The sequence below is a fragment of the Phocoena sinus genome, chromosome 6 (genome assembly GCF_008692025.1).
Source record: "Phocoena sinus isolate mPhoSin1 chromosome 6, mPhoSin1.pri, whole genome shotgun sequence".
NCBI classification, from domain to species: Eukaryota; Metazoa; Chordata; class Mammalia; order Artiodactyla; family Phocoenidae; genus Phocoena; species Phocoena sinus.
Window position 1 is genome coordinate 5,122,845 of NC_045768.1, and position 27,647 is coordinate 5,150,491.

The 27,647-nt window shown below is 54.4% G+C and overlaps 1 protein-coding gene across 3 annotated transcripts; it reads right to left on the minus strand.

Annotated features, from left to right (window-relative positions):
• Positions 1-2,752: 2,752 nt before the first annotated feature.
• Positions 2,753-25,779, minus strand: PLPP7 (phospholipid phosphatase 7 (inactive)). 3 transcript variants are annotated; one of them, XM_032634755.1, is made up of 3 exons: positions 25,041-25,761; positions 12,748-13,108; positions 2,753-2,838 (listed from the first exon to the last, which is right to left on the minus strand). In XM_032634755.1, the coding sequence occupies exons 1-3, from the start codon at positions 25,486-25,488 to the stop codon at positions 2,790-2,792; spliced, it is 858 nt and encodes a 285-aa protein (XP_032490646.1). In that variant the 5' UTR covers positions 25,489-25,761; the 3' UTR covers positions 2,753-2,789. The 3 variants fall into 3 exon arrangements, with proteins under 3 accessions (XP_032490646.1, XP_032490645.1, XP_032490647.1); XM_032634754.1 differs by lacking the exon at positions 2,753-2,838 and adding an exon at positions 11,774-12,040; XM_032634756.1 differs by lacking the exon at positions 2,753-2,838 and having other exon boundaries at positions 11,781-13,108; positions 25,041-25,779.
• Between the last annotated feature and the right edge of the window lie 1,868 nt (positions 25,780-27,647).

Consider the following 27,647-nt stretch of genomic DNA (forward strand, 5'->3'; position numbering starts at 1 on the left):
CTTCTAATATCACACACAGTTTCCAAGGGAAGAGATGATGGAGATTCACACTACGTGGATGATATAACCTGGAACACTGAACCAGACAAGAACAGTACAAGAAAGGAAAATTATGGACACATTTCACTCATGAACATAAGGGTAAAACTACTAACTGGCACATTAGCAAGCTGAAGAGAATAGTATATAAAAAAGTGTAGGGCTTCCCTGGTGGCGCAGCGGTTGAGAGTCCGCCTGCCGATGCAGGGGACACGGGTTCGTGCCCCGGTCCGGGAGGATCCCACATGCCGCGGAGCGGCTGGGCCCGTGAGCCATGGCCGCTGAGCCTGCGTGTCCGGAGCCTGTGCTCCACAGCGGGAGAGGCCACAACAGTGAGAGGCCCGTGTACCGCAAAAAAAAAAAAAAGTGTAATATACATGATGGAATTAGCTCTATCCCACAATTGCAAGAGATGGTTTAATATTAGAAAAATCAATGTCATTTAACACATTAACTGATTAAAGGAGGAAAAACTACAGGGTTATCTTAATAGATGCTGAAGAAGTATTTTAAAAAGTTCAACATAAATTTGCGATAGACACTTCTCAGTAATTCAGAAATAGAAGGGAACTTCCTTGGCCTGATAAATGGGGGAATATTAGCAGCATTCCCTCTGAGATTAGAACTAAGAAGTGTTATGTTTCCCATTATTGCTCTTGTTTAACACTGAGTACTGGAAATCCTCCCCTAACTATAAGACTATAAGAAATAAATTAAAAAACACAAGGATTGGGAAAGAGAAAACAAAACACGTTATTTCAGATATGCTCAACGACATAGAAAACCAAAAAGGAGAGTTTAGCAAGATACCTAGATATAAGAACAATACACGAAAGTTAACTACATTTCTAGATACCAGGACCAAGCAAACGGAAAATGTACTTTAAAAAAGGGGGTGGGGCCAGTCTGAAGAGTGTGAAAATTTTAAGTATCTAAGAATAAGTCTAAAATTTCATTAGTGGTAAGAATTAGGCAGAAAATTATACTAGTTCATGGAAAGAAGTTAAAGAAGACTAAAACAAAAGGACAGATAACCCATGCTTACGGACAGGAGGGTCAGATAGCATAAAAATGACAGTTCTCGGGCTTCCCTGGTGGCGCAGCGGTTGAGAGTCCGCCTGCCGATGCACGGGACACGGGTTCGTGCCCCGGTCCGGGAGGATCCCACATGCCGCGGAGCGGCTGGGCCCGTGAGCCATGGCCGCTGAGCCTGCGCGTCTGGAGCCTGTGCTCCGCAACGGGAGAGGCCGCAACAGTGAGAGGCCTGCGTGCCGCAAAACAAGCAAACAAACAAAAAAACCCAAAACTCCCTACAAACAAAAGTCCAGGACCAGATGGCTTCACAGGCGAATTTGCCAAACACACAAAGAAGAACTTATACCAATCCTTCTCAAACTCTTCCAAAAGATTAAAGAGGAGGGAACACTCCCAGAGACATTCTTGAAGCCATCAGCACCCTGATACTAAAACCAGACAAAGACACCACCAAAAAGAAAATTACAGACCAATAACTTTAATGAATATAGATGGAAAAATTCTCAACAAATACTAGCAAACCGAATCCAACAACACATTAAAAAGATCATACACACCACGACCAAGTGGGAGTCATCCCAAGTTCACAAGGATGGTTCAACATACGCTAATCGATCAATGTGATACACCACATCAACAAAAGATAAAAATCACGTGATCATCTCAATAGATGCAGAAAAAGCATTTGATAAAATTCAACATCCATTCATGACAAAAAACTCTTACCAAAGTGGGTATAGAGGGAACATATCTCAACATAATAAAAGCTATTTATGACAAACCTACAGCCAATGTAATACTCAATGGTGAAAAGCTGAACGCCTTCTTGCTAAAATCTGGAACAAGACAAGGATGCCCACTCTCACCACTTCTGTTCAGCATAGTATTGGAAGTCCTGGCTACAGCAAATCGGACTAGAAAAAGAAATAAACGTTTTCTAAACTGGAAAGGAAGAGGTAACGTTGTCATTATGTGCAGATGACATGATACTATATATAGAAAACCCTAAAGACTACACAAAAACTACTAGAACTGATAAACGAATTCAGCAAGGTAGCAGGATACAAAATTAACATACAGAAATCGGTTGAGTTTCTTTACACTAACGATGAAATATCAGAAAGGGAATGTAAAAAAAAAACAATCTCTTTTAAAGTCACAGCCAAAAAATTAAATACTTAGGAATAAACCTAACCAAGGAGGTTAAAGACATATGCTGAGGACTACAGATCATTAATAAAGGAAATTGAAGAGACTTGATCTGCTTACCCACCTGAGATGTTCAAGAGTTATGTCCAAGGATGGAGACTCTGGGGCAGCCGATTCTCAAAGCAACCCCGTTCCCCCCATTTTAGAGATGCCAAAACTGAGGATCTGAGCCGTCAAGAGACTTGCCGAAAGTCGCGCAGACACTGGTGGGAAGTCAGTGCTGCAGCCCAGACCTGCTGACGCAAAGCCGGTGTTTAGGTTCATCCGCAGGAGCAAACACGACTGAACTAATAGCCCAGCGCCTCTGGCAGGAGCACGTCTTGCACAAGCAGGATACACACAAACCAGTTTCCGGGGGGGATCCTTCCCTCCTTCTCATGCACAGTGGGGACGGGGGGGGAGTTAGGTGCCCAGATCTTCCGAAACCTGCCTGGACTAAAGTCTCAGAGGCTCAGGCCATGCCCGAGATGGACGCCATTGGCTTTTCCAGCTGAGGGTCCTGGAGGTCAGGGTTCATGGTTCTCAACTTTGCCTGTAGTGGAATCACCTGGGGAGCTTGAAAAAAAAATTTGCCGTCTGGAGACCACACCCCAGACCAATTACATCCAACCCTCTGCAGGTGGGACCTGGGCTTCCTTATTTTTCTAATAATTGGAAAGCCCGTGCTCTGCCCTGTTCTTCACGTTCCAGGAGAAGCCACCTCCCTCCAGGGACATCTAATTTTGTTCACCAGTGTGACCTCGCTCTCAGCATGGCAGGCTGCTGACCTGCCCAGGTGAGGGCCCTTCAACACACTTTAGACTCCTTAACAAGGGAAGGGCACGTGACGGGGTGCGCAATTCACAAGGAACAAATACAAACGGTTAACAAGCTTAAGAGAAAAGGTTTAGTCTTTGTATGAGTTTGCCAGGGCTGCCATCACAAGATGCCACAGACCTGGTGCCTTAAAGAACAGAATTTTTGCTTTCTCACCATTCTGGAGGTTGGAAGTGTAAGATCAATGTGTCAGCAGGTTTGGTTTCTCCTGAGGCCTCGCTCCTCGGCTTGCACGTGGCCTTTGTGCGTGTGTGTGCCTCGCTTGTAAGGACACCAGTCACCTTGGACTAAGGCCCACCCTAAATACCTCGTTTTAACTTAATCACATGTTAAAAGGTCTCATTTCCAAATACAGTCACATTCTGAGGTCCTGGGAGTTAGGGTTTCAACACATGAATTTGGGGTACGGGACACAATTCAGCCTATAGCAGTTTCCTTAGCACAGTGTTTGTGAGAGGCAAAAAGAAAACAAGGGAATATAAACTTTTACAATCAGACTGACATGGTTATAGAGGTAGAGAACTCTTTGTGTGATCACTTTCTTACCCTACTAGAGAGAGAGTAAGTTGGTGAAACTTTTCTGGTGATCTGTTTGGTAATATCAAAAACCTTTAAAGAGTTATATATACACACACACACACACACACACACACACACACACACACACGCACACACTGCTGGGTCTAGCAATTCCACTGCCAGAAATTCAACACAAAATAAGGCAGCTGTCCTGTTCAGAGAGGTACAGAGAAGGGTTATACCTGCATTACCCATATTTGCAGAAAATCTGGGGTCCACTTCAATACCCACTAGGAATAGTTACGATGAAAAAACAGATACCAAGTGTGGGCGAGGATGGAGAGAAACAAGAACCCTCATACCCTGCTGGTGGGAATGTAAAATGGCACAGCTACTGTGGAAAACACTTTTGTAGTTCCTCCAAAAAATCACACATGGAATTACCAATGACCCAGCAGTTCCACTCTGAGACATGTGCCAAAAAGAACTGAAGACAGGTTCTCAGCAAATAACCTGTACACAAATGTTCATTGCAGCATTGTTCACAACAGCCAAGACAGGCAGATGACACAGATGTCCATCAAGGGAGGAATGGAGAGCCGAACTGTGGTCCATCCACACGATGGGACATTATTCAGTCATAAAAAGGAACAAAGTACGGATACCTGCTACAACATGAATGAACCTTGAAGACATTACACTAATTGAAAGAAGCCAGACACAGGAAGTCACATAGTCTATGATTCCATTCACATGAAATGTCCAGAATAAGCGACTCCATAGGGACAGAGAGCAGACTGACGTCTTCTAGGAGTTGGGGGGAGGGAGGACGGGGACCAATTGCTTGATGGGTCCTGGATTTCCTTGTGGATGATGAAAATATTTTGGAATTAGACAGAGGTAGTGGTTGCACGACCTTGCAAATGTGCTAAATGCCACTGAATTGTACACTTTATTTTTTTGGCTGCACCGGGTCTTAGTTGCAGCACACAGGATCTTCGTTGAGGCGTGCGGGATCTCTCGTTGTGGTGTGCGGGCTTCTCTCTAATTGTGGCACACGGGTTTTCTCTTTTCTTCTCTAGTTGTGGCGTGCGGGTTCCAGAGCGCGTGGGCTCTGGAGTTTGCAGCACACGAACTCTAGTTGAGGGGCGCGAGCTCAGTAGTTGTGGCACGTGGGCTTAGTTGCCCAGCGGCATGTGGGATCTTAGTTCCCCGGCCAGGGATCGAACCCCAATCCCCTGCATTGCAAGGCGGATTCTCTACCACTGGACCACCGGGGAAGTCCCCTGTACACTTTAAATCGGTTAATTTTATGTTATGTGAATTGCACTGCAATTAAAGACAAACAAACAAACTGGTAGCAATCTAAATATCAAATAAGAGTCTCTTCCACACAAGGAATCACTTGAGGCTGCTATCAGTCAAGATGGAGATGTTGAATTATCGGTGCAGGAAGATGTTCACAATATGTTAATAAATGATAAAAGCAGGTCACGAAACTATGGCGTATAATGGCTTTTTTGTCAAAATACGTCTCTGTTTTTATGAACGCAAAGAAACACGTCTGCAAGGAATAAGCAAAACATGTTTGCTTTTGGTTTTCCTGTATTTGTCATGAAATAAAGAAAATGTCTTCTTATGTAACCAGAAAGCATGATAACCAGATACTTCCTTAAAGAAACTCGTCCTGTTCTCTGCGAGACTCTCAGGGGACTCATCACACATCTGTTGGCCCCGAGCTCAGGACTAGAATTCCTCTCTTGCGAGGGAGGAGGCGGGGAGGCTGCCCAGGTCACGTGTGGAGGGGCAGGTCTGCGTCTTCCCCCAGGACCCCCTCACCCTGAGCTAAGCCCCTCCTAGGACCTTGCTGGTCCCTGTCCCTCTACAAAACTTTCTTGAAGGATTTAAGCTGAGGAATCAGGATTTCAAGACACACTTGCCCTGACTTGTCCCCCAGCAATAGAAGCAGCACCGGATGGGGGTGAGGCCGAGCTGGCCTCGGGGGCTCAGATTGCATCTCTGACCCCAGCTGGATGTCCCTCCTTGAGGCCCAGCCCCAGGCTTCGGGTCCGGGTGGGGTTTCCCAGGGCTTGGCCGCTGCTGCCACATCTCACCGGCTGGGCTGTTGGTGAGGGGAGATTTCCCAGGGTCCCAGCAAGCCCCCCACTCCTGCCGGAAGCCCTTCCTTTTCCCACCAGCAAGCTGAGTCCTGGGCCAGACTATTGAAAACCGTAACTGGGGGCCTGGAGCTGCGCTGTGGCCAGAGGAGCAGCTGTGGCTCTAATTACCAGATCAAGAGAAGGTCTTAGAAATTCTCCCAGGGAAACAGCATGTCCTGGGTTGGGCCTCACGATGACTTCATGGATTTGTGTCTCTGTGTGTATGTGTGTGTGTACGAATGTATACATGTTATGGTTGCCAGATAAAATACAGACATCTGGTTAAACGTGAATGTCAGATAAATGAACAGTTTTTTAGCATAAGCAAAGATTGCATCCTGTATTATTTTTATTATTATTTTTTTATCCTGTATTCTTTTTATTTTCTGAATCTGGCAAGCCTGATACCTGTAAACATGGGCTTGCAGAGAACTAGCAAGTGTCTAAGTGTGTACATTGTACAAGAACACACACGTGTGTGTATAAACGTAGGCAAGGCCAGGTGTGTACGTAGACACCAAGGTGCGCGCACACCAGGACGCAGGTGTAGAGATTTCACTGTGTGTGAGCGGTGCATGGCTGTGAAACCTTTGGTATGTTAAGTGACTGTATAAAAGTAACTGTGTACAAAGATGATCGTGTACGTGTTTCCACGTTTGCATCTACGTGTGTGTACACCAAAGCACATGAAGTGTCGGATGTGGAAGTGTTCACATACATGCACGTTACAGGACATTAAAGCTGGAAGGAAGCTTGGAGATCTCGCGCACGTAATTGTAAATGTGAGAACACTGAGGCCGGCCAGCCAGACCGCCTGTGTGTGTGCACGCACGCGAGTGTGCCCGAGCTCTGGGGGTGGTGGCAAGCACGGGAAGGCTCTCTGACTGTCACCTCGTGCCAGGCACTGCGGCCCACAATCACCACAGCAGCCGCCGCCTTCTGAGGCCCATTTCCCAAGGGGAAGCTCAGGTGCAGTGTGGCCAGAGCCCCAGCCTCGCCCTGTCTGGCAGACACGTGTGCCTGCACGTGGGTTACGTAAACGCTGGGGCCTGGAGCTGCAGCCAGATGTTCTGTCTCCTCCTGGAGCCAGATGGCGGCTGATCTGGGAGTTTCTGCATTTTTCTAGCTCCTGCTGTCCCCTTCTCCTGCCCTTTCTGGACTTTTCCCCAGGCAGGGCAGGGGCTGGGGACACAGGGACCTTGAACTGGACCAATTGCCTCATCTGGGAAGTGGCTTCCCCCAGGCAGGGGCTCGGTGATGGTGTCTTGGTAGATGCCCACGCCCCCAGGGCAGCTCTTAGCTCAGTGGTCTCCCTACGTCACCCCAGAGCAGACCTGCCCCCAACTCACCTGGCCTGTGTCCCATTCTCCCCCGAGCTTTTCTCTCTTCCAGGTGACAGGCGATAGCTAGCTGACCTAATAAACCCACGTACTAGTTTCCCAGGGCTGTCACCACGAGGGACCACAGACTGGGTGGCTTTAACAACAGAAACATCTTTCCTCACTGTTCTGGAAGCTGGAAGTCCGAGATTGAGGCCTCTCTCCTTGGCTCGCAGAGGGCTGTCCTCTCCCTGTGTCTTCACACAGTCTTCCCTCGGTGTGTCTGTGTCCAGCTTTGCTTCTTACAAGGACACCTGTGCTATTGGATTAGGGCCCACCCTAATGACCTCAGTTTAACTTCATTGCCTCTTTAAAGGCCCTATCTTCAAATACAGTCACATTCTGAGGTCCTGGGGGTTGAGATTTCGATATACGAATGTTTTGGTGGGGGTGAGGGCACAATGTAGCCAGTCAGCACCCACGGGAGTGTGTTCTCGGGAGAGGGATTCTCCCAGCTGCACCAGCGCCAGGCAATGGCTGTTGGGGGTCTTCAGAACCCCAATTTCCTGCTTTTTATTTTGACAACTTTACTGGGGGCCAAATAGAGACACTACAAAGATGCAGAGCCAGGTCAGAGGTGACCTCCTCAGCCCTGAGCCCCAGCTCTGTGGGAAGGACGGTTTGGACAGCATGGAGGGGAAAAGTGACAGCTCAGGGTGGGAGGGGTCGGTTCACACCCCCTTTGCCCACCCATAGCCTGAAGCCAGGGAGCCCGGGTTTGGGGGGCGGTTCAGGGCAGGCTCCATAGTGCCTGGGGCACTTGGTATGGCCCTGACACCCTTCCTGGGCCTCAGGGTCTCCATGTGTGAAAAGAGGCCGCTGGGCCCACCATGACCTGGGTAGGTGCCCATCTCCAGGTTCCAGTCCCCACTGACCCCTGCCCATCCAAGCCCCGAAGCATCCTGTCCTGTCCCAAGTGCCAAGCGTGGACTCATGGTCCTTTGGGGGTATGTGTGGCCCGAGCAGCTCTGCCTTCCTTTCTCAACCCTTCTGTGAGCCGGGCCCAGGGCTGGGTGCTCTAGCTTTAATCCTCACACCTGTGCAAGGTAAGCATCATCCCCATTTTATAGAGGGGGAAACTGAGGCTCAGAAGGGTTCAGCGACTTGTCAGTGCCGGAATTTGAACCCGGGGATCTGACTCCCATGTGTGTGCTCCTCCCTCGAGACCACCCTGCTCAAACCGCCACCCCAGCCTGTCCCTGAGCCCCCTCAACCCTCCAACCACGTGACCTCGACAGAGGAAACGCAGGGAGGCTTCTGTGTTTTGGGAAGTGATCGCACTGGCCATGGCAGCTGGGGGTGGTGCCAGGAGGCAGGAGACCACTGGGCAAGTTCAGGACCAACTCCAGGCTCCAGGAGGAGCAGGTGGGTTGGAGCAAGGAAGTGGGGGAGGACACCTCACGTTGAGGGAGAGGTTTGGGGGCTACTCAGGGGCTGGGGGGGGGGCCTTGTTCCCACCATACCCAACGTCCGGGTCAGGCGGGACCCACGGAGTCCGGCCGAGGTGGACCTCAGACAACACAGGCTGCCGTCCAGCACAGTGGGATTTGACTCTGTTAAAAAAAGAAAAAAGCCGGGCTTCCCTGGTGACGCAGTGGTTGAGAGTCCGCCTGCCGATGCAGGGGACACGGGTTCGTGCCCCGGTCCGGGAAGATCCCACATGCCGCGGAGCGGCTGGGCCCGTGAGCCATGGCCGCTGAGCCTACGCGTCCGGAGCCTGTGCTCCGCAACGGGAGAGGCCACAACAGTGAGAGGCCCGCGTACCGCAAAAAAAAAAAAAAAAAAAAGAAAAAAGCCGACCCACCCTTGGGCCTGCCGCTTCACCAGTCCAGCCTCCCTCCAAGGTTGGTGGGTGCCCTGCGTTTCTGTTTTCCAGAGGGTTCTCTGCTCTGAGGCCACTGCAGCCTGGGTTCCAATCCTGACTCTGCCACATCCTACCTGAGTGACCTTGGAGAAATGACTTTTGCTCTCTGAACCTCAGTCTCCTCACCTGTAAAATAGGGGTAAGGTCGTCATAAGGATTCAGCGAGATGAGGCAGGTGGAGGACTTAGGAAGTCGTAACCCCCCGCACCCCGCCCCCAACCCAAGTCATGAGTCGGACGTCAGTTCCATGGAGAGGCTGGTCTCTGAGAGGTCAGGAATGATAGACAGAAATCGAGGGGTAAAAAATGAGATGATACGGATTCTATACAAACCCCTTCAGAAAAATAGAAGAGGCCAGCTTCACCCTGACAACCAAAGCGGACACAGGCAAATCGAGGAAACAACGCAAACACCCCCGCATGGATAGAGAGACAAAGATCCTTAACAAAATCTTTATCCAACGCAAAGCAGTGATATTTAGAAAAGGCAGTGCGTCTTGACCACTTGGGATTTACCCCAGGTACGCAGAATAGGTTTACCATTGAGAACCAAATATTATAATTCACCGTAAAAAAGTGGGAGTGGCTGTTGGCTTTGATCACCAAAGCGCATTAACTATGTCTGAGGGAGACACACACTCCGCGTCTCCGGTTCCATCACTGGGGCCCTCTCGGCTGTCACCCCACCTCCCGCCGCCTGCCCGCCTCCGCCCAGGGTCTCTCCAGGAACGGGCGTGACAGCGAGTTCCTCCCTCCCTCCCCGGCTCTGCTCTTGAGGGCTCCCCCAGGGGGTCCGTCCAGGATGGCAGGGTGGACCCTGCGCCAGGTGCCCAGGTAGGGAGTATCCCTGAGTCATACATGACCCGACAGGGACCACTGTCATCCCTGTCTGACAGATTAGGACGCCAGGCTTGGAGAGGGCATGTGACTGCTGTGTCAGTGCTGGCGCTGAGCCCAGGGCTCCAGCACCTGGTGTTGCTGGCACCTCACAGGACAGGATGCCGCCCGCCTCTCCAGGGAGACTTTTCTCCTAATCAGTTGTTAGGCACTTGGATTCCAGTGCCCACCCTGAGCTTAGGGGGTCTGCTGAGAGCCCTCCATTCTTCAGAAACCCCCTCCTCATCTTAAAGGCTCCAGAGACCACCATCCACCCCTGCAGAGACAGAGGCCCTGGGGACCCGCTGGGGATGTGGGCCTTGGAGGGCAGCAGCCCGTCCCCAGCCCAAAGCTGGAGCCGGATTTACCCTGGATGATGGGTTCCCGGATTCCCGAGGGTCACCCCTCCTGCTCAGCGTCTCATGGACGCACTGCCCAGGAGCATCTACGGGAGCGGGCAGAATGTATTTTGAAGACTCTGCAACCAGCCAGTGTTCAAGGTTGGAGGTTCGGGGGTCTTCATTGTGGTGGCCCAGCCGGGTCCGGCATCCCCGAGCTCCTTTAGGGAAAAGACAAGGTGCAGACCTCCTGCACCCCCAGCAGGGCTGGACGCAAAGGAGGCTCCAGAGAGGAGCCTTGGAAGGGCGAGCAGGGGCGGCTTGGGTCCTACCTGCAGGGGCATCGGTCTTGGGGGACCATGACCCCTGAGGGTGTGGGATCTGCAGCGGGAGGGGAAGGTATTCAGGCCTGAGGGCTGGGCCTGCAGAGGGCTCTGGGCCCAGGAGATCCGATGCCCTTCATTGTCAGCAGCAGCTGGACCCTCGGATGGGACTGTGCTATATACCCCTGTCCTGTCCCAGTGGGGCGGCTGGGAGAGGAAGTTGTCTTTCCCCCCAAAGGATCCTGCGTGTTATGGGTTGAATTGTGTCCCTGCAAATGATGTTGGGGTCCTCACTCCCAGTATCTACGGACATGACCTTGTTTGGAAAGGTCCTTTGCAGATGTGATTAAGATGTTAAGATGAGGTCATTCTGAGTAGGGTGGGCCCTAATCCAATAGGACTGCTGTCATTATAAGAAGAGAAGACGGGGACTTCCCTGTTAGCCGAGTGGTTAAGACTCCATGCTCCCGGTGCAGGGGGCATGGGTTCGATCCCTGGTCGGGGAACTAAGATCTCACATGCCGCACCGTGTAGCCAAAAAAAAAAAAGAGGAGGAAGACACAGACGCAGGCAGCATGCCCTGTGACGACAGAGGCAGAGGTTGGAGTGACGTGGTCACAGCCAGGATTGCCGGCCACCACCGGAAGCTGGACGAGGCAGGGAAGGATTCTACCCAGAGTCTCAGAGGCAGCGTGGCCCTGCAGACACCTTGAATTTGGACTTCTAACCTCCAGAACTGAGAGAGAACACACTCCTGTTGTTTTAAGCCACGCGGTTGGCTATGGTTACTCCTTATGGTAGACAGGAAACGAACCCACCCTCTGTCGGTGCTAACGTCTACCTCACCCTGAGCCCACTTGTCCTGGTAGCGACCACTTCCTTGGGGGCAGGGTCTGGGTCAGCGGGGAGTGAGAGGGTCTTGGCCCCCAGGGGAGAGCCCCTCAGCACCACAGTGAGGGCTTTTTCCAAACGAATCACGACCCAGGCCCTGGGCAGGGTGGCCAGTGCAGGGCCCGGGGATGGAGGGAGCCCCAATGGGGCTTCTCAGGGAGAAGGGACCAGGCAGCCTGGAAACGCCTAGGAGCCCATTGCCCCCTGACCACCTGACACCGTGGCCTGACTGGGGGTAAAGAAATCACTCCCCACCCCCATGTTAACAGGGACTCTCCCACCTGGAATCTTGCATCAAATGAGGAAAAAAAACACACAGGAGAGGGCCTGTTTGCACATCATCTGTATTGTCACATGAAGTGCACATCCAGAACGGCTGACTTGGAAACGACCTATTAGGTCACACGGAGTCCGGCCCCTGGGGGCCAAAGCGGCACCGATGCCCGTGGGCCCTGGGCTTTCCACAGGCGGTGGCACAGACACCTGGTCTCCCCGGGCTCTGGGGCCCAGCGCTGGGAGAGGCCAGCTCACGCCTCAGGCCCTTCCGCTCCTGGGCTGCATCTCCCAAAATGCGTCTGGGGAAATGCAGTTCCCTGGGCGGGGGGGGGGGGGGGTGGTGGTTAATAGCTGTTCCTTGAGAAAAGGGTTCTGTGGTCAGATAAGCTTAGGAAACATGGATTAAACAAGATTCCACGGAAGCTCTTCTACAGGACTTTTGCCTTTACGACAATCCCAGCCCTTGTGAATGTCCAAGAGTGTGTAGCATTTCCCAAAGTTATTTGACCACAAGACCATTTCTCTTCCCAGCGTGTCTTGTAGGCTGGTGTCTGGTGGGGCGCCCTTTGGAAAGCGTTGCCCTAAGCTATCGATGACCATTAATGGCACCTGTGTTGGGTGGTGGGTTGTGGGCATTTTGCTGGGTGGTGTGCTGTGGTCAGGTGGGCACAGCCAGGAACTCAACAGTCGTGATGGTGAAAGGACAAGATGAGACTCGGCCCCTCTCCCGCCATCCCGGTTCTCACCTGGTACCTCCAGAGCAGAAGCGGAGCAGGGCTATCCGCACGGCTGGGCCCCAGCCCGTCCACAGAGGGACTCAGGGTCTGATTGAAGGAGCGGGGGGCACCCAGCGTGATGGGAGGGACGTGCCAGTCACTGGTGGGCCCACCTGAGGTCACCAGCCTCCACCGGCCCACGGGGAGATGGGCTGGGGCTGCCTGGTCCCCCCTCCCCTGCTAGCCCTATGTCCTCCTGCTGCCCCTCGGGCCACCCCCGGCCCCGGAGCCGCAGATGAACGGCTCACCAGGCGGAGATGAGCATCTGACAGGTGTTGGAGGACATCCAGACCAGCTCGACCAGGCGGAACTGGAAGTAGCCGATGACGAAGCCGGAGAGGACGTCGGTGATGTGGTGGCGGCCGATCATGACCCGAGACAGGCCCACGCAGAGGGCCCAGAGCACCAACAAGACGCGCAGGGGCACCGCCAGCACCAGGTGGCTGAGGAAGAACTTGGACACCATGGCTGCGCGGCTGGCGTGTCCGGCGGGGAAGGCGTAGATGTCCATGGTGAGGTAGTCCAGGAGGCTGGGGCTCGTCTCAAACGGGCCGCGTCGCTTGATGAGCTTCTGCACGCCAGCCACCGTCATGATGTCCAGGAGCAGGGCTGTGGGCAGGAGAGAGAGGCCCCGAAGGCCGTCAGCACCGCCTCCGCGTGCTTTCCCCCCACTGCGCCCGGGCTTCCTTCACTTGAACCACGCGGGCCTCCGAGCAGGTTCCCACCTCGGGGCCTTTGCTTGTGCTGTTCCCTCTACCTGGAAGGCCCTTCCCTGGGATATCCGGATAGATAAAAGTGCTGAATGAGAGAGTGGCGATCAGGGGTTTTGTGGGCCACTGTGGGCCCGTCGGAGGATCTCATCCTGACAAATGGGGCCCTGGGCTGGTGGTTTTTCTCAAAGGACTTCACTGAAGCCCCCGCCAGTCCCCAGAACAGGGTGTTACCATCGCCATCTTTTTTAAGTTGAACTGAAATTCACGTAACACACAATTAACTTTTTTTTTTTTTTTTTTGCGGTACGCGGGCCTCTCACTGCTGTGGCCTCTCCCGTTGCGGAGCACGGGCACCGGACGCGCAGGCTCAGCGGCCATGGCTCACGGGCCCAGCCGCTCCGCGGCATGTGGGATCTTCCCGGACCGGGCCACGAACCCGCGTCCCCTGCATCGGCAGGCGGACTCCCGACCGCTGCGCCACCAGGGAAGCCCCACAATTAACTATTTTTAAGGGCGCGGTTCAGCGGCATTTAGTATATTCACAGTGTTGCACGACCGTCACCTCTATCGAGTTCCAAAAAGAAACCCAGCTCCCATCAAGCAGGCGGTCCCTGTCCCCCCTTCACCCAGCCCCTGGCAACCACCAGTCTGCTTCCTGTTTCTATGGATCCGCCTATTCTAGACGTTTCATGTAAGTGGAATCAGACAATACGTGACCTTCTGCGTCAGGCTTCTTTCACGTACCGTAAGGTTTTTGAGGCCCATCTATGTTGTAGCAGGTATCAAAACTTCATTCCTTTTTTTATGGCTGACTATTATTCCATGGTCTGGACCTGCCACAATTTGTTTATCCATTCGCTGCTGATGGAATCTGGGTTGTCTGTATATTGGCTGCTGTGAATAATGCTGGTATGAACATCTGTGTACGAGTATTTGTGGAGAACCCGTTTTCCGTTCTTTTGGGCACATCCCTACGGGTGGAATTGCTCCATCATGTGTTAACTATGTATAATTTGTTTTTTCTTTTGGCTGCGCCTCGTGGCTTGCAGGATCTCAGTTCCCCGACCAGGAATTAATTGAATCCGGGCCCTCAGCCATGAAAGCTCCATGTCTTAACCACTGGACCACCAGGGAATTCCCTATGTAAAGTTTTTTGAGGAGCCACCAAACCGTTTTCCATGGCAGCTGTACTATATCATCCTCATTTTACAGAAGACAAGACGAAGCCCTGGAGGTTGGAGCACCCCTGCCTGCTCCTCCTTCTTTCTGGATGTTTCCCTTTCCCTCCCTCTGACTTCTCCGTCATTGCCAGGCCTCAGCCTAAATGTCACACCCCCAGCGAGGCCTTCCCTGCCCTCTAGACAACCCACGCTCTCCTCATGGCACTTACCCAGCCGCAACTAAGGAAGCCGCTGGGTGGTGAGAGGTTTGGGGTTAACCCCTCACTTCCTCCCCACCACCATCACTTCACAGAAGGGGGGGTCAAGCCAAATCTATTCTGTTCGTAGGCGTATGCCCAGGGCCAGACACAGGACGGCAGTCTCCAAATGTTAGCTGAGTCGCTGGCCTGGGGTGCGGAGCCAGAGGGGCGGGCTCCTTTCCCATTTGGGGAGCTTGGGGGAGAACTGGATCTCTGTCCGTCCTGTTCACCACCACCCCGCTGTGTGGCCTTGGAGAGGCTGCTCTGCCTCTCTGTGCCGTTAGACGAAGGCCCACGCCAAGGGCCCACTTTCATCCAGCTGATCACAGTGGCACCCGGTCGGCCAAAGTGGGGGCTTGCGAGTGCCACAGAGACCTGGGTTTGAGTCCCAGCCTCGGAGCCTCCTGACTATGACCTTGGACAAGTCGTCTAACTTCCCTCACCTGTAACAAGGTATCCCAAACACCTGCCAGACGGGGTCTGACACAGTGCCTACAGGGTGACTGACTGTCCTGGGTTTGCCTGGGACACAGGGGGTTTCTAGGACATAAGAAGTTCAGGGCTAAAACAGGGAAGTCCCAGCAAACCAGACGAGGTGGTCCCCCCAGGTGCCTGGCGCACCAGGAGGGCCAGAGAAGGGGGGAGGATTATGACCAAATTCCAGTTCAGTGCAGCCTGGCTCTGGGAACTTTCCTGGAAACTTTACAGGAGATACCGAAACTGTTGGCCTGCAACCCCTGTTGCTCAGAAATGAAAAAAAAAAAAACCCAAAAAACAAAAAAAAAAACCTTTTGGGAAAAAAATGACACAACAGATGTTCACTGTAGAAAATTTACAAAATAGAAGACAAAAATAAGATTTTTAAATCACCTGTAATCCTGCCACCCAGAGGTAGCCACCTTTCCAGAACCTTCTCTCCATCTATAGAGCGTAGATTTAATAAGAGCTGTAACGTGCTCTACACACAACGTTCTGTAACCTGTTTTTGAAAGCTGCCGGGTCACACCCACCGGGACACCCATGGCTGCAGCGTCCGAGGTGCCCTGGCTTATTTACCTGACGGTCCCAGCGTTGGGTGTCCACACTGCTCCCGGGTAACACTGTGCTCCCTGGTCAGTGCAGAACTCTCTTCCTGCCCTCTGCAGGGTTGCTGCTTGCAGTCTGGGCTCTTGGTTTGGGATTTGAAGCCCTGGCCTCCCCAGGGCCTGCCCCTCTCACTAGCCATAGGGCCAGCTGACGTTTGCCCACCCTGGGATGTGCCTGAGCGGCCAGAGAAGGGGCAGAAGCAGGAAATGGTGGACGGAGAGGCTGCCAGGCCATGAGGGGAGGAGCCTAAGGGAGGGAGGGAACCTTGTTCCACACCCCGCCCCGTATTTCCACGGCAACTGGTTCCCGGGAGCCAGGCCTCCCAGCCTGCATGCTGCTGACCCAGGTGGAGGCCAGGCCCAGGCTGGGAGCCATCTGGAGCCCGTGGGGGGGCGGGGGGCGGTCACAGTCCCAGCAGGAGGGAGGGACCAACAGGGCAGGTGGGAGCTGGAGGGAGGCGGCTGCACCTGACCCCAGGGACCCCGAGGCTGACGGAGCAGCCCAGGCAGGAGGCCAGGCTTTTGAAAGTTGCCCCTCCCTCACCTTGTGACAGGCTCTCTCCACCTGGGGAGGAGGCAGTTCACAGGTGGGGGGTTAAACTTGCAGGTTTCAGAGTCACGGGTGGGGTTCAAGTTCCTCTGCTCATTAAGACCAAGTCCGTTCACCTGTCAGAGCCTCCATCTACCCACCTGTAACAGGGGTTATCACAGGATGAAATGAGCTCCTCAGCGTCTGCGAAGTATTTCGAACAGCCTGGTATGTGGAGGTTGATGCCACAGCTGCTGTTATAACTCCTAAGCCCCAGCCTGGCCTGACCCAGGTAAGCAACTTAAGGCTTTCAGACCCTGGAGGCTGGGTGTCATCAAGCAGGGGCATTGGTGAGAGGGTTTCCTTCTCTGAGGTCTCATCAGTATCAAAATGACGTGGCCCAAGGCTCCCCTGGTGGCGCAGTGGTTGAGAATCCGCCTGCCGATGCAGGGGACACGGGTTCGAGCCCTGGTCTGGGAAGATCCCACATGCCGCGGAGCAACTAGGCCTGTGAGCCACAAGTACTGAGCCTGCGCGTCTGGAACTTGTGCTCCGCAACAAGAGAGGCCGTGACAGTGAGAGGCCCGCGCACCGCGATGAAGAGTGGCCCCCGCTCGCCGCAACTAGAGAAAGCCCTCGCACAGAAACGAAGACCCAACACAGCCATAAGTAAATAAATAAAATTAAAAAAAAAAAAAAAAGATGTGGCTCAAATTCCGAGACCCTCACCACCTGGAGGAAAGTCAGAGCATCCTGGGCCAGGGTCTGGAGCGGGCTAATGGGGGCCAGAATCAGGCCCTAAGGCACATCAAGCCATGACACTAGCCACTGGGAGGTGTGGGTCATCTATCTAATCGGTGACCAAGTTTCTCAGCCGAAAAGCAGGGCTCAGCAAGTTGGCAAGTTCTTGCCGATTTAAATCTGCCTTCCCAGACGAGTGTAAACCACAGCAGAGGTGCCCGGAGAAAGCTGCTGGGTTCGGGAGGAAGGCGGGATGTGTCCATGGGCTGCCCGGGGGGAAGACATGCTCAGGGCCTCGCTCCCGCGTGGTGGCTGGAGGCAAGGCGGGCTTGTACCTTGGCCTCCCCAGGTCAAGGGCCTCGCTCCCGCGTGGTGGCTGGAGGCAAGGCGGGCTTGTACCTTGGCCTCCCCAGGTGTCCCACTGCTCCTCGTGGGCTGTCAAGACCCACAGGCCAAGAATGAGCAAGACCCACACCTTTCAAACTGTTTTAGCAGCAAAACATGTTTCCCCAACGTCAGTGTACACAGAGACTCAGTATATGAGCAAATGAAAGAGGCCGCCGCGTGGCTGAAGTTGGGGGGTTGGGGGACCCTCCCCTGCCTCCTCGAGAGGTCTCTGGGGCTGGCTGTGTGCCGTGACTTGAGAACCCCACATCTGGGCCTTTGGGAATCTGCTACTTCTGGCCGGCTCTGTCCCTCGCGGCCATAATGAGGTGGGGACCGCCCCACTGCCCTGGGCCTCTCGGGACCATCGGGTCAGCCTGGCTGTCCGGCTGGCCTGGCCCAGCCTGTGCTTGGTTCATTCATTCACTTGAGCTGCAGGTCTTGGGCCTCGCTGGTTCCTGAGTATGGCAGGCGAGGGCCAGGCCTGGGGCTGGTGAACCAGGCTGGCAGGGTGCCAGGTGGCTTGGGCGGTGAGGGTGGGGAAGATGTGCAGTCGTTAACACAGGGGCTCCTTTCAAGGTGCGGCGCGCCCACAGCCTCTCCCCACATCACACTGCCGCTCTCTGGTTCTGAGAGTTGGGTGTAGAAGAGGCCGTGGGGGGACGGCTCTCCAGCAGAGGGGCCTCGCCGCTCCACTCACAGACCCTCCCCCCACTCCCGCAGGCTCGCACCCCCTCCAGCACCACGGCCGGCCCTCGTGTGACTCTGATTCTGACACTGTCAGCGCATAATCTGGGGCCCAGAAATAGAAGCAAATGGCCCCGTCACTCAAGGCTCCGTGAATTCCACTCACACGGCCTGTTGAGCTCCCTGACCTACATTCCCTCCTGGAATGGGAGGGGGGCCGGGGGCCCCTGTGGGGAAAGGTCCTCTTGGCAGCAAGCTCAGGGGCCAGAGTCAGGAGGAACCGAAGCCACGCCACCTGCCCCGACTTGCTGTGTGACCCAGGCTGCTCACCTACCCTCCCTGCGCCTCAGGGCAGAGGCTGCACACCTGGGCTCCAGGATCAGAGACCGGCCTCAAGGTCGACTGCTTGTGAATTTCATGACCTTGGCACGTCCCTCCCGCTGAGCTTTCTCCCTTGGTTGATAAAATGGGGATCATTCCAGAAGCTACTCTGAGGGCCGCCTGGGCTGCAGGGCTGGGCCCCATCACCTCTCACGCCTTCCCTCCCAATAATCTCCACTCTCCACCCCTCTCACGGAGCGGGGGGCTGAGATGCCTGAACCCTCCTTGCAGGAAGCACACCGATTCTCAAGACCCTGCTGTGCTGCCTTGGTGCCCACTATTCTCTCTCAGCCTGGCTGGGGGGCTGCCAGGACGACCCCTCATGGCCCCTCACGCTCAGCTGCTTCCCCTGAGATGTGCTCCAGGGGACCAGCTCGGCAGCAATAAGTATGGGCTAGGGATGGGGGAGGGGTAGCTATGGGCCCTGCAAAGAGCAAAGACAGATCCAATACCTCTTACTGGCTGGGGCTGGGAGGAGGGGGTCCCAGCTCTTCTGGCCTCTGATCTCCCATTCTGGCCTCTCCGGGAGCTGGGGAACCAGCCCGGTAGTGCTGTGGGGGTGCTGTAAATCGGTCTAAACTTTCTGAAGGGCATCTGGCTTCAGACTCAGAAGTCTTTCCAACAGGCCTCCCTTGACTCAGGCCTTCCATCTGTAAGACCATCTCCTTGGGAAGTAATTACGGATGTGCCCCACATCAAGGATGTCCACTGCAGCGTTTTTTGTAACACTGAAAACCCCAAACCAACCCAATGCCCTTGAGTCGGAGACAGATGGGAGAAACCGCGGTGGAGCTCTCTGGGGCCACTCTGGGGCGCATGATGAAGCTGACGTGTATTTATAGCCACCGAAGGATAGCTACAGGGTTTAAGTGGAAAAGGCCAACGACCAAACTGGATTTACAGTAGGATGCTGCTTTTGTAAAATAAGATGTAATGTGTTTATACAGAGAAAAACGTCTGGAAGGTACCACGCTAAATGTTAACAGTGCTTCTAGCTGGGTGGGTTGATGAGGGCGATTTTTGGTGTCTTTCTGTAATTCTGCATTAAAATTCTTCTTACCATGAAAGTGCATGACTTGTGCACATTTAAAAAGAGCTATTTTGGGCTTCCTTGGTGGTGCAGTGGTTAAGAATCCGCCTGCCAGTGCAGGGGACACGGGTTTGAGCCCTGGTCCGGGAAGATCCCACATGCCACGGAGCAACTAAGCCCGTGCGTCACAACTATGGAGCCTGCACTCTAGAGCCCGCAAGCCACAACTACTGAGCCCACGTGCCACAGCTACTGAAGCCCGCGCACCTAGAGCCCGTGCTCCGCCACAAGAGAAGCCACCTCAATGAGAAGCCCGCACACTGCAACGAAGAGTAGTCCCCACTCGCTGCAACTAGAGAAAGCCCGGGCGCAGCAACGAAGACCCAACACAGCCAAAAATAAATAAAAAGTTAAAAGAAAAAAAAAGAGTTATTTTTACAAAAAGACAAGTATTGCATGATTCTGCTTTTATGAGGTCCCTAAAGTAGGCAGATTCATAGACAGAAAGTAGATTAGAGGTTGCCAGGGGGGCTGGGGAGTTAGTGTTTAATGGGTGCAGAGTTTCAGTTGGGGAAGATGAAAGAAATTCTGGAGATAGATGGTGGGGACAATTGCACAACGATGTGAATGTACTTAATGCCACTGAACTGGACACTTAAAAATGGTGAAAGTGGTGAATTTTATGTCATGTGTATTTTAGCCTGGAGGGACCATTTCGCTGAGCCCCGCTGAGATGATGAGAAGTGAAGCTGGGGGAAGGGTGGAGAACGTCCTACCTCTGCGGAGCTGCGCTGGTGTCTCCAGCAGGAGGGCTCCTGACCGTGAAGGTTTGGGATCAGAGTCTAAAGATCCATTCAATTAGGGACAGGCTATGCAGACCTCCTGGAGGGCTTGTCACCTAAGCTGTGCCCAAGAGCAGGGGCCGGTGGGCTGGGATGGGAGAGCTGACACAACAGATTATATGGAGGGTGGGTGAGCAGGGGCTGGGCGGGGAGGGGATGCTGTGAGATGCTTGGGGCGGGTGGGGGCGGCGCTGCCAGGCTAATGGTGCAGGTTCTGGTTTCTGAACCCCTCGTGCTTGGTGTGAAGGGAGGGGTGGGGCCGAGATGGGAGGTTCATAGCCCAGAAGGCCCAGTAGGGCCATGAGAATGAGGCCAAGCTGGGCAAAATGCCACAGGAGGTCATTTTAGAAGCATATGATATGCTAGTTTGGGCGCAGAGAAAAATCCAGAGGCCCATGACCCAAACTGCAACGGAGGTTATTCCTGGGGAAAGGGCTTAAGGGAAACACTCACTTTTTTCATCACCTGTCGTCGTCTGAATTTTCCTTACCGTGAGGATGTACAGCGAAAAGGTGCTCAGCATCACTCATCATTAAGGAAGCACAGATCAAAACCACAATGAGATACCACTTTTCACACCCATCAGGATGGCTGTTATATAAAAAGAAAAGTGCTGGCAAAGAACACTTGTGGAGAAATTGGAGCCCTTTTGCACTGCTGGTGGGAATGTAAAATGGTGTAGCTGCTGTAGTCTGGGGGTTCCTCAAAAAATTAAACATAGGATCCAGCAATTCCATCCTGCTTCTATACCCAAAAGAAGTGAGAGCAGGGACTTGAACAGATATTTGTACACCCATGTTCATAGCAGCATCATTCACAATAGCCAGAAGGTAGATGATGGATAAACAAAATGTGGTCTGTCCATACCATGGAGTATTATGCAGCCTTAAAAAAGGAGACGCTGACGCCTGCTACGACATGGATGAACCTTGAGGACAGGCTGCTCAGTGAAATAAGTCAGACATTAAAAGACAAATACTGTATAATGCTATTGATATGAGGTCCCTAGACTCGTCAGATTCATAGAAACAGAAAGCAGAATGGTGGGTGCTGGGGGCCGTGGGGAGAGGGATGGGGATTTAGTGTTTAATGGGAGCCGAGTTTCAGTTTGGGAGGATGGAAAAGTTCTGGCAATGTGAATGTACTTAATGCTAGTATACACTTAAAAATGGTAAGTTTTATGTTATGTCTATTTAACCAAAATTTTAAAAATGACAGAAAAAAAAAGAACGTATAGTTTTTATAATCAGGGACATTTCGATAAAGATTCTTTTATAGATCATGGAAGCCATTTTCCACCAAGGACAGGCCCATGGGGGAACCAGGATGGGCTTGGTGAACGGGGATGGCCTGGGTCCCCTGTCACCTGGCCCCCCTTGGGATCATCAAGTCGGGTGTTGCAGGGGAAGGACAAAGGAGGGGATCAGGTCATCTCACAGGTGCCTAGAGCTTGGAGGGGATCTGGAGGGACCCTGGACCTGGGACTTCTTTTGATGCTGGCAATGGCGATGAGGATGGTGATCATTGATGCCCAAGCGTCAACTGGCATTCGTATGAGCCATGCACTTTCGTGTAATGCTTCAGGGAAGTGTCCCAGCAGCCCACTAGACAGATGAGGAAAATGAGGCTCAGAGAGGCAAAGTCATTTGCCCCGGTTCCCACAGCTGGGCCAGGATTTGCACCCAGGTCCGGCCAACTCTGGAGCCAAGCTTGTGCCAGCTGCCAAGATCCCTTCTGGCTTTGACGTTTCCAGAGTCTAGGCAGCACAGCACACCCTTGGGGAGGAACGCAGGGACCAGAGCAGAGAACTTCCTCCCGGCCCAGCTGGGACTCTTCCCGGGTCCAGTGTTTGCAGCTCCATCTCCCGAGGCTCCTGAGTTTTCCGCTTTGGGGCCAAGGAGAGCCCAAGTGCCAATTGTATAGGGGAAGGGCTCTGCCTTCAGGACTCTGCAGGGGTTTGCAGCCTGGAGGACTTGGCTTTGCTTGCCCTGGTGCTCAGAGCAGGGCGGGTGGGACCAGGCAGGGCCCCCTCATCCCTCAGGGCTCTGCAGATTCCATGTCTGCCTGCCACCCACTGTGCTAAGTGCTTTACCAGCTCCCCTTGAATCCCCACCACAGTCCTGAAGCCCCATGTACAGATGAGGAAACTGAAGCTCAGGGATGGGAACTGACTTGACCAGACCGAGTAAGGGTCAGAGTGAGGACCCGGACAAAGTCGATTCCAACCTCAGAGCTCCAGGATTGAAAGGCCGCTCGGGCCCCCAAAGACGAAAGAAAAGACAGATCTGTGCACAGTTTGTGCTTCACGGATGGTCTTTCCTCCCCGGGCAGAGAGTGGTGTGGGCAGCTCTTCTTGGCAGGTCAGGTCAGAGCTGTGGGATTAACCCGCCTTGGCTATTTGCTGCAGTGTACAGGGTCCACATCCCCACGAAATGCCCCAGGCCCACAGACCACCCTGTCTGTTCTGAGCAGCTGCTCTGTGCCAGGCTCTTATCTCTCTGTCATGTCGGTATGTGGATGTGCCAGCAAAGGTGCTGGTAAAAGAGAAAACTCTTCCCAGGTGCCTCCTCGCTACTCACAAGCTTCAGCGTGGATTGGGTGGTAAGCCCGACCTGCAGACAGATGGTGGGGGGGGGGGGCAAGGGGTTTGCAGCCTGGAGGACTTGGCTTTGCTTCCCAGATCTACCACTTACGGGCATGTGGGGGTAGGCAAGTCCCTTGACCCCTCTGAGCCTCAGTTAACTCTGTAAAGTGGGTATATTAATATTTACATTACATGGTCATTAAAAAGATTTTAAAATCATGAAATACAGGACATTCATGGCATAGTACTTGGTACATAGTGAAGCTCAATAAATGATGATTTAGAAACTTAGAAATGACTGTCCTTCTTATTCAAGAAGGGAGGCACCTCGAACTTTGCTCTTCACCCTATGAAGCAAACTCCTTTGTGTCCCCAGAATCTGGTTGCTGGAAAGAGCCAGAAGCCTCATCTTAACAAATGTTAAGATGTTAAGAGTTGTTCCCAGCTCTAGTCCTGGCCCCATCAATGACTAGCTACGTGGCTGTGGGCAAATCATCTCCCTGTAGAAGTGATGATGTGGTTTATGCAAAACCGGGCACGTAGTAAGCGCTGAGCAAGTTATGAACACAGCTTCACCACCTCCATCATATTACGTGGAAGGAATGTGCAGACAAGGTCTAGGGAGCAGGTTTGAGGGGAGGCTCAAGGATGCTTTCCCACCCCCATCCTTGGACACCTGACCCCCAACACAGTTTTCTTGAGCTACTGCTCTGTGTCAGGCTGCAGCGGGCACCGGGGAAACTGTGGGTAATGAGACCAGGGTTCTGCCCCCCCGCAAACACCCGGCCCAGCACCTGGGCCACCTTGCTCTGTCCCTCTGTCCCAAGCCCAGGGCACGTTGCTTGAAAAGAGCACAGGCCTGGATGTCAGGTGCAAATCTTCAGACCTGGTGCAAATCTCCCGCTCTGAAGCTTTGGCCAGGTTGCTTTATTTACAGGAGCCTCAGTTTCCTAATCTGTAAAGTGGGAATGGTAATAGCACCAGTCACGTGGGACTATTTGGCATAATAACAAGTAACGTAAATCATTTAGGAATAAGAACAAGAAAACGTTGATGGTACCAGACCCAGCCATCTCCTGCACGAGGAACTGCTGTTCTCCCCTCCCTACGTCCCACCCACAGAGTGTCCACCCCAGATGCTCTGAGACCTGAGTGGGTCTTGTATTGCAAGTTCCCCTGGGATGGCAGCTCTCAGTGGCCCAACACACACCCCTTTGGAAGTGGGACCCCTTGTCAGTGCTTGCTTAGCCTGAGCCATTCCCCCCGCCCCCCACTTGTGCCCCAGATCGTGGCTGTGCTGGGAAGGGCCAGGAGATCAACATGGCCCACCGTGGAGGGTGGCAGCATTGGGTCCCCGAGCACCTAGGGGGTCTGGAGGTGGCTGGAGGGTGGGCCGCATGGGGGCTGGGCATCACCTCCTGGAGAGAGGGGAAGGCCTGCTTTCCACATGGCGCCCACGTGGCACCTGGCACAGGGCAGAGCTCAACTGAAAGACGCTGGTGACAAAGACTCTGCAAAAACAAACCAAAGCTCACCAGGCCCTCCTCTCCTCCAGCGACTCACCCAGGGAAGCGGTACGTAAGGACTCCAGGAGGCCACGAGTGGGTGGGAGCCCCAGGCTGGACCCCTGCACCCCCAGGCCCTGTGGGAGGATCCTGGGCGGCTTGCAGGGTCCCTGAGCCAAGCAGGGGGTTGATGGGAGCAGCTCACAAGTGCTGCCTGCAAGCAGCCTAGGAACTCAAGGACCCCAGCCTATGGGATGGGGTGTTACAGGGTTAGACACCTCACTGCAGAGCACCCGCCGGACTCCTGGCCACTTCCCTCGAGGTCACGGCCTCCAGCACCCCGGTTTAAGCTGCTTCTGGGGCGGCGGTTCAAGCTGCTCCTTCCCCAGAGCAGGGCCCTTCCTCAGAAGTTCCCGCTGGGGCCCCGCATTCTCAAAGCCCTCACTTTGCAGGGGGCTGTCATCCGGGCATCCTCAGCTCTCTCTTCCCCAAGCCGGAGGCTTGCCTGTTTCTGGGGCACCCTCCCTGCCTAACCTCATTAAATTGTTCCAGTCGGTTTCTGAGGGCCCCGCTGGTCCTGCTGGGGTGGGCTCCCTCCCCGGGCCTGGCGGGGTGGGTGGTGGGCGGCGGGCACACTCACCCAGAAGCAGGTTCATGAGCACCTCCTGGCCGGCCAGCGTGCTGCTTTTCACCAGGCAGAGGATGGTACCCCCGATCCAGGGGATGCCGTGGCCTGTGATGCCAATGAGCTTGACCATGGAGCGGGCGCTGGCCCAGGACGCGGCCCGGCCGGCGCACACCCCCAGGCGCTTGGACATGCAGATGTCAATGGCCAGCAGGGAGTTGAAGGCGATGCCCTTGAAGGAGGGGTTCAGCTGCATGCAGTCCTCCTCGGGCAGCTGCTGAGACTGGCGCCGCTCGCGGGCCCCATCGCCAGGGCATGAGGGCTGTGCCGAGGGGCCCGAGGCCTTCCTGCCCGAGCTGCGGGGCTCCGGCCCCTTCGGGGGCTGGTTCAGGGACAGGAACTCGGCCCGGTTGAGGACGTTGTTGCGGTCCCGGGCCCGGGCCCGGCTCTGGGAGGCAGGCATGGTGACAGTCACCCAGCGAGGGCCGGTGCCAGCCTGGCTGTGAGGCCCTTCTCTCCAAAGACGGAAGCCTGGAGCCTCCGTCGCTCCCGGCCTCCCCTCCTGCTCTGCGGCAGCTGTTTAAATATAGAGTGCGGGACTGCACATGGCTGCTTACCTCCGGCTGCCACCAGGCTCCCAGGGAATGTCAGTGCCAGCTGGGCAGCCAATCGAGCCCCCCAGTGCGGGCCAGCGCCAATGGAGCCACCCAGGAGGTGGACGCGTCCACAGCTGCAGCCTGGCTGCCTCGGGCCTGGGCTATTTAAATCTTCCAATGGCTCGCTCCCGGGGCTTGGGGGACTCTGGGAAATGTAGTCCTCCTGCTGCTCTGGCCTCGGCTGTGCCCCAGGCCAGAGGCCTAGATGGGGGCCCCCGACTCAGCCCTGCTTTGACCAGCTTCCCTCTGAGCAGGCCAGACCCCTGCGAGCCAGGCCCGCCTGACCCACTGGCCTGGACAGCTTGGACCTGGTCCCATGGACTAGACGGTGGAGTCCAGGCCAAAGGCCTCTCCGGACACCAGATGGAGTGAATGACGTCACTGAAAGCATCACCCTGGGTCCACTGGGGCTGGGCCCAGCCCCTCCCCTCTGTGACAGCATTTCATTAAGCTGGCAGGCTGGGCGTTTTTATTTTCAATCAGTCTTGAATGGGGCTTCAGTGCATGACCGTTCAATCAAATGGCAATCTGTAAGATTCGATTTCCATTCGAGGGAGGGGTAATTAATTGGTTGGTAATGGATCTGCCCCTCGGAGGTGGCCTCCACCGCCCGGAAGCTTTGCGAAGGACAGGATCACTTAAAGCAGCTTCAGGCGACCCGTAACTAGTTCCCGAGCTCCCGGACCTGTGCTAGGTGCCCGGAACACTGCAGCGAGTGGAACACATCGCGTGCGTCCCCGTCCCCGGGAAGCTCACAGTTCAGCGGGGATTAAACGAATGGCACGTGTGAATAATTGCGAGCGTGCAGATGTGTTGTTGCAGGATCACAGAACAGGGCTCCGGGCCTGGCCTGGGAGTCGTGGAGGGCTTTCCCCCGGAAGGAAAGGCAGGTGAGAGGCCCTGGGCGAGGGAGAGCCTACCTCCCGCCCTCCTGCGAGGTCTGGGGGCCCGTGTGGCAGTACATGGACTGAGGGGGCAAGAGAGGCTGCAGACCCAGAGAGGGGCAGACCACGAGGGCCCAGCCGAGGATTTGGGGTATGAGTCTGGCCTCCCTGACTGCAGAAACCCAAAGTCTCCACAGCCCTTTTAGGGCTGACTGGGCCCGGGCTCAAAGGGAAGCCACTGGTTTAGGGCAAGCAGCAGAGTCAGGGGTGAACGCCCTGGTCTCATGATTTGCGGCACCCAAGGCCTGTCTGCCCAGCAGGGATGAAGGCGGGAGTCCTTCCAAGTGTGGAGACCCCCGTGAAGCCCCAGGCCCACCCCACAGCCTCCCAGGGACCAGGGCCAGAGCCTCCCAAGGACAGGAAGCTGCCTGGGGTGGGAGTGAGTGCTCTGTGGTCACAGGGCACCAGCCTGGGGGCTCCAGAGTCAGACAGATGAGGAATAACCTGGGCCTCTGCCACCAACCAGCTGTGGGAACTCAAGCAAGTCACTTGGCCTCTCTGGGCCTAGTTTTCTCCTCTTGTAACATGGGAACACTAGTGCCCACCTTCCAAGAGCTGTTGTGAAGTCAATGAGATGATGTTTGTAAAATGCTGAGAAGGGTCCCTGCCACATAATGAGCCTTCAAGCCTATGGGTTAGGAATTGATCCTATTTAACAAACAAGGCAAAGTCCTCTCTCCCTCTGAGTGCCCCCTTCAGAAGGGCTCACCCCTAAGGTCTGGCCCCTACTCCGTACCTGGCTGGTGTGAAGCCGGACACCAAGAACCCTCAGTCTGGGGTTCCTTGTGGACTCCCTGGCACTTCTCTTCCAGAGTGTTCCCCTCAGAACACGCACCCACAGAGAAGGACGTCCCAGACTGTGTCACATCCCTCCCTCTTGGGTGTGGCCAAAATGACCTGTGCTGTCTCATCCTGGACCCTGGACAGATGCACATGAAGATGTGCACAGAATGCATGGGTAGTGGGCAGTGTCCTGTGCTCTCTATTTGCTTTAGTTTATTGACACCATATAACCAACCTTC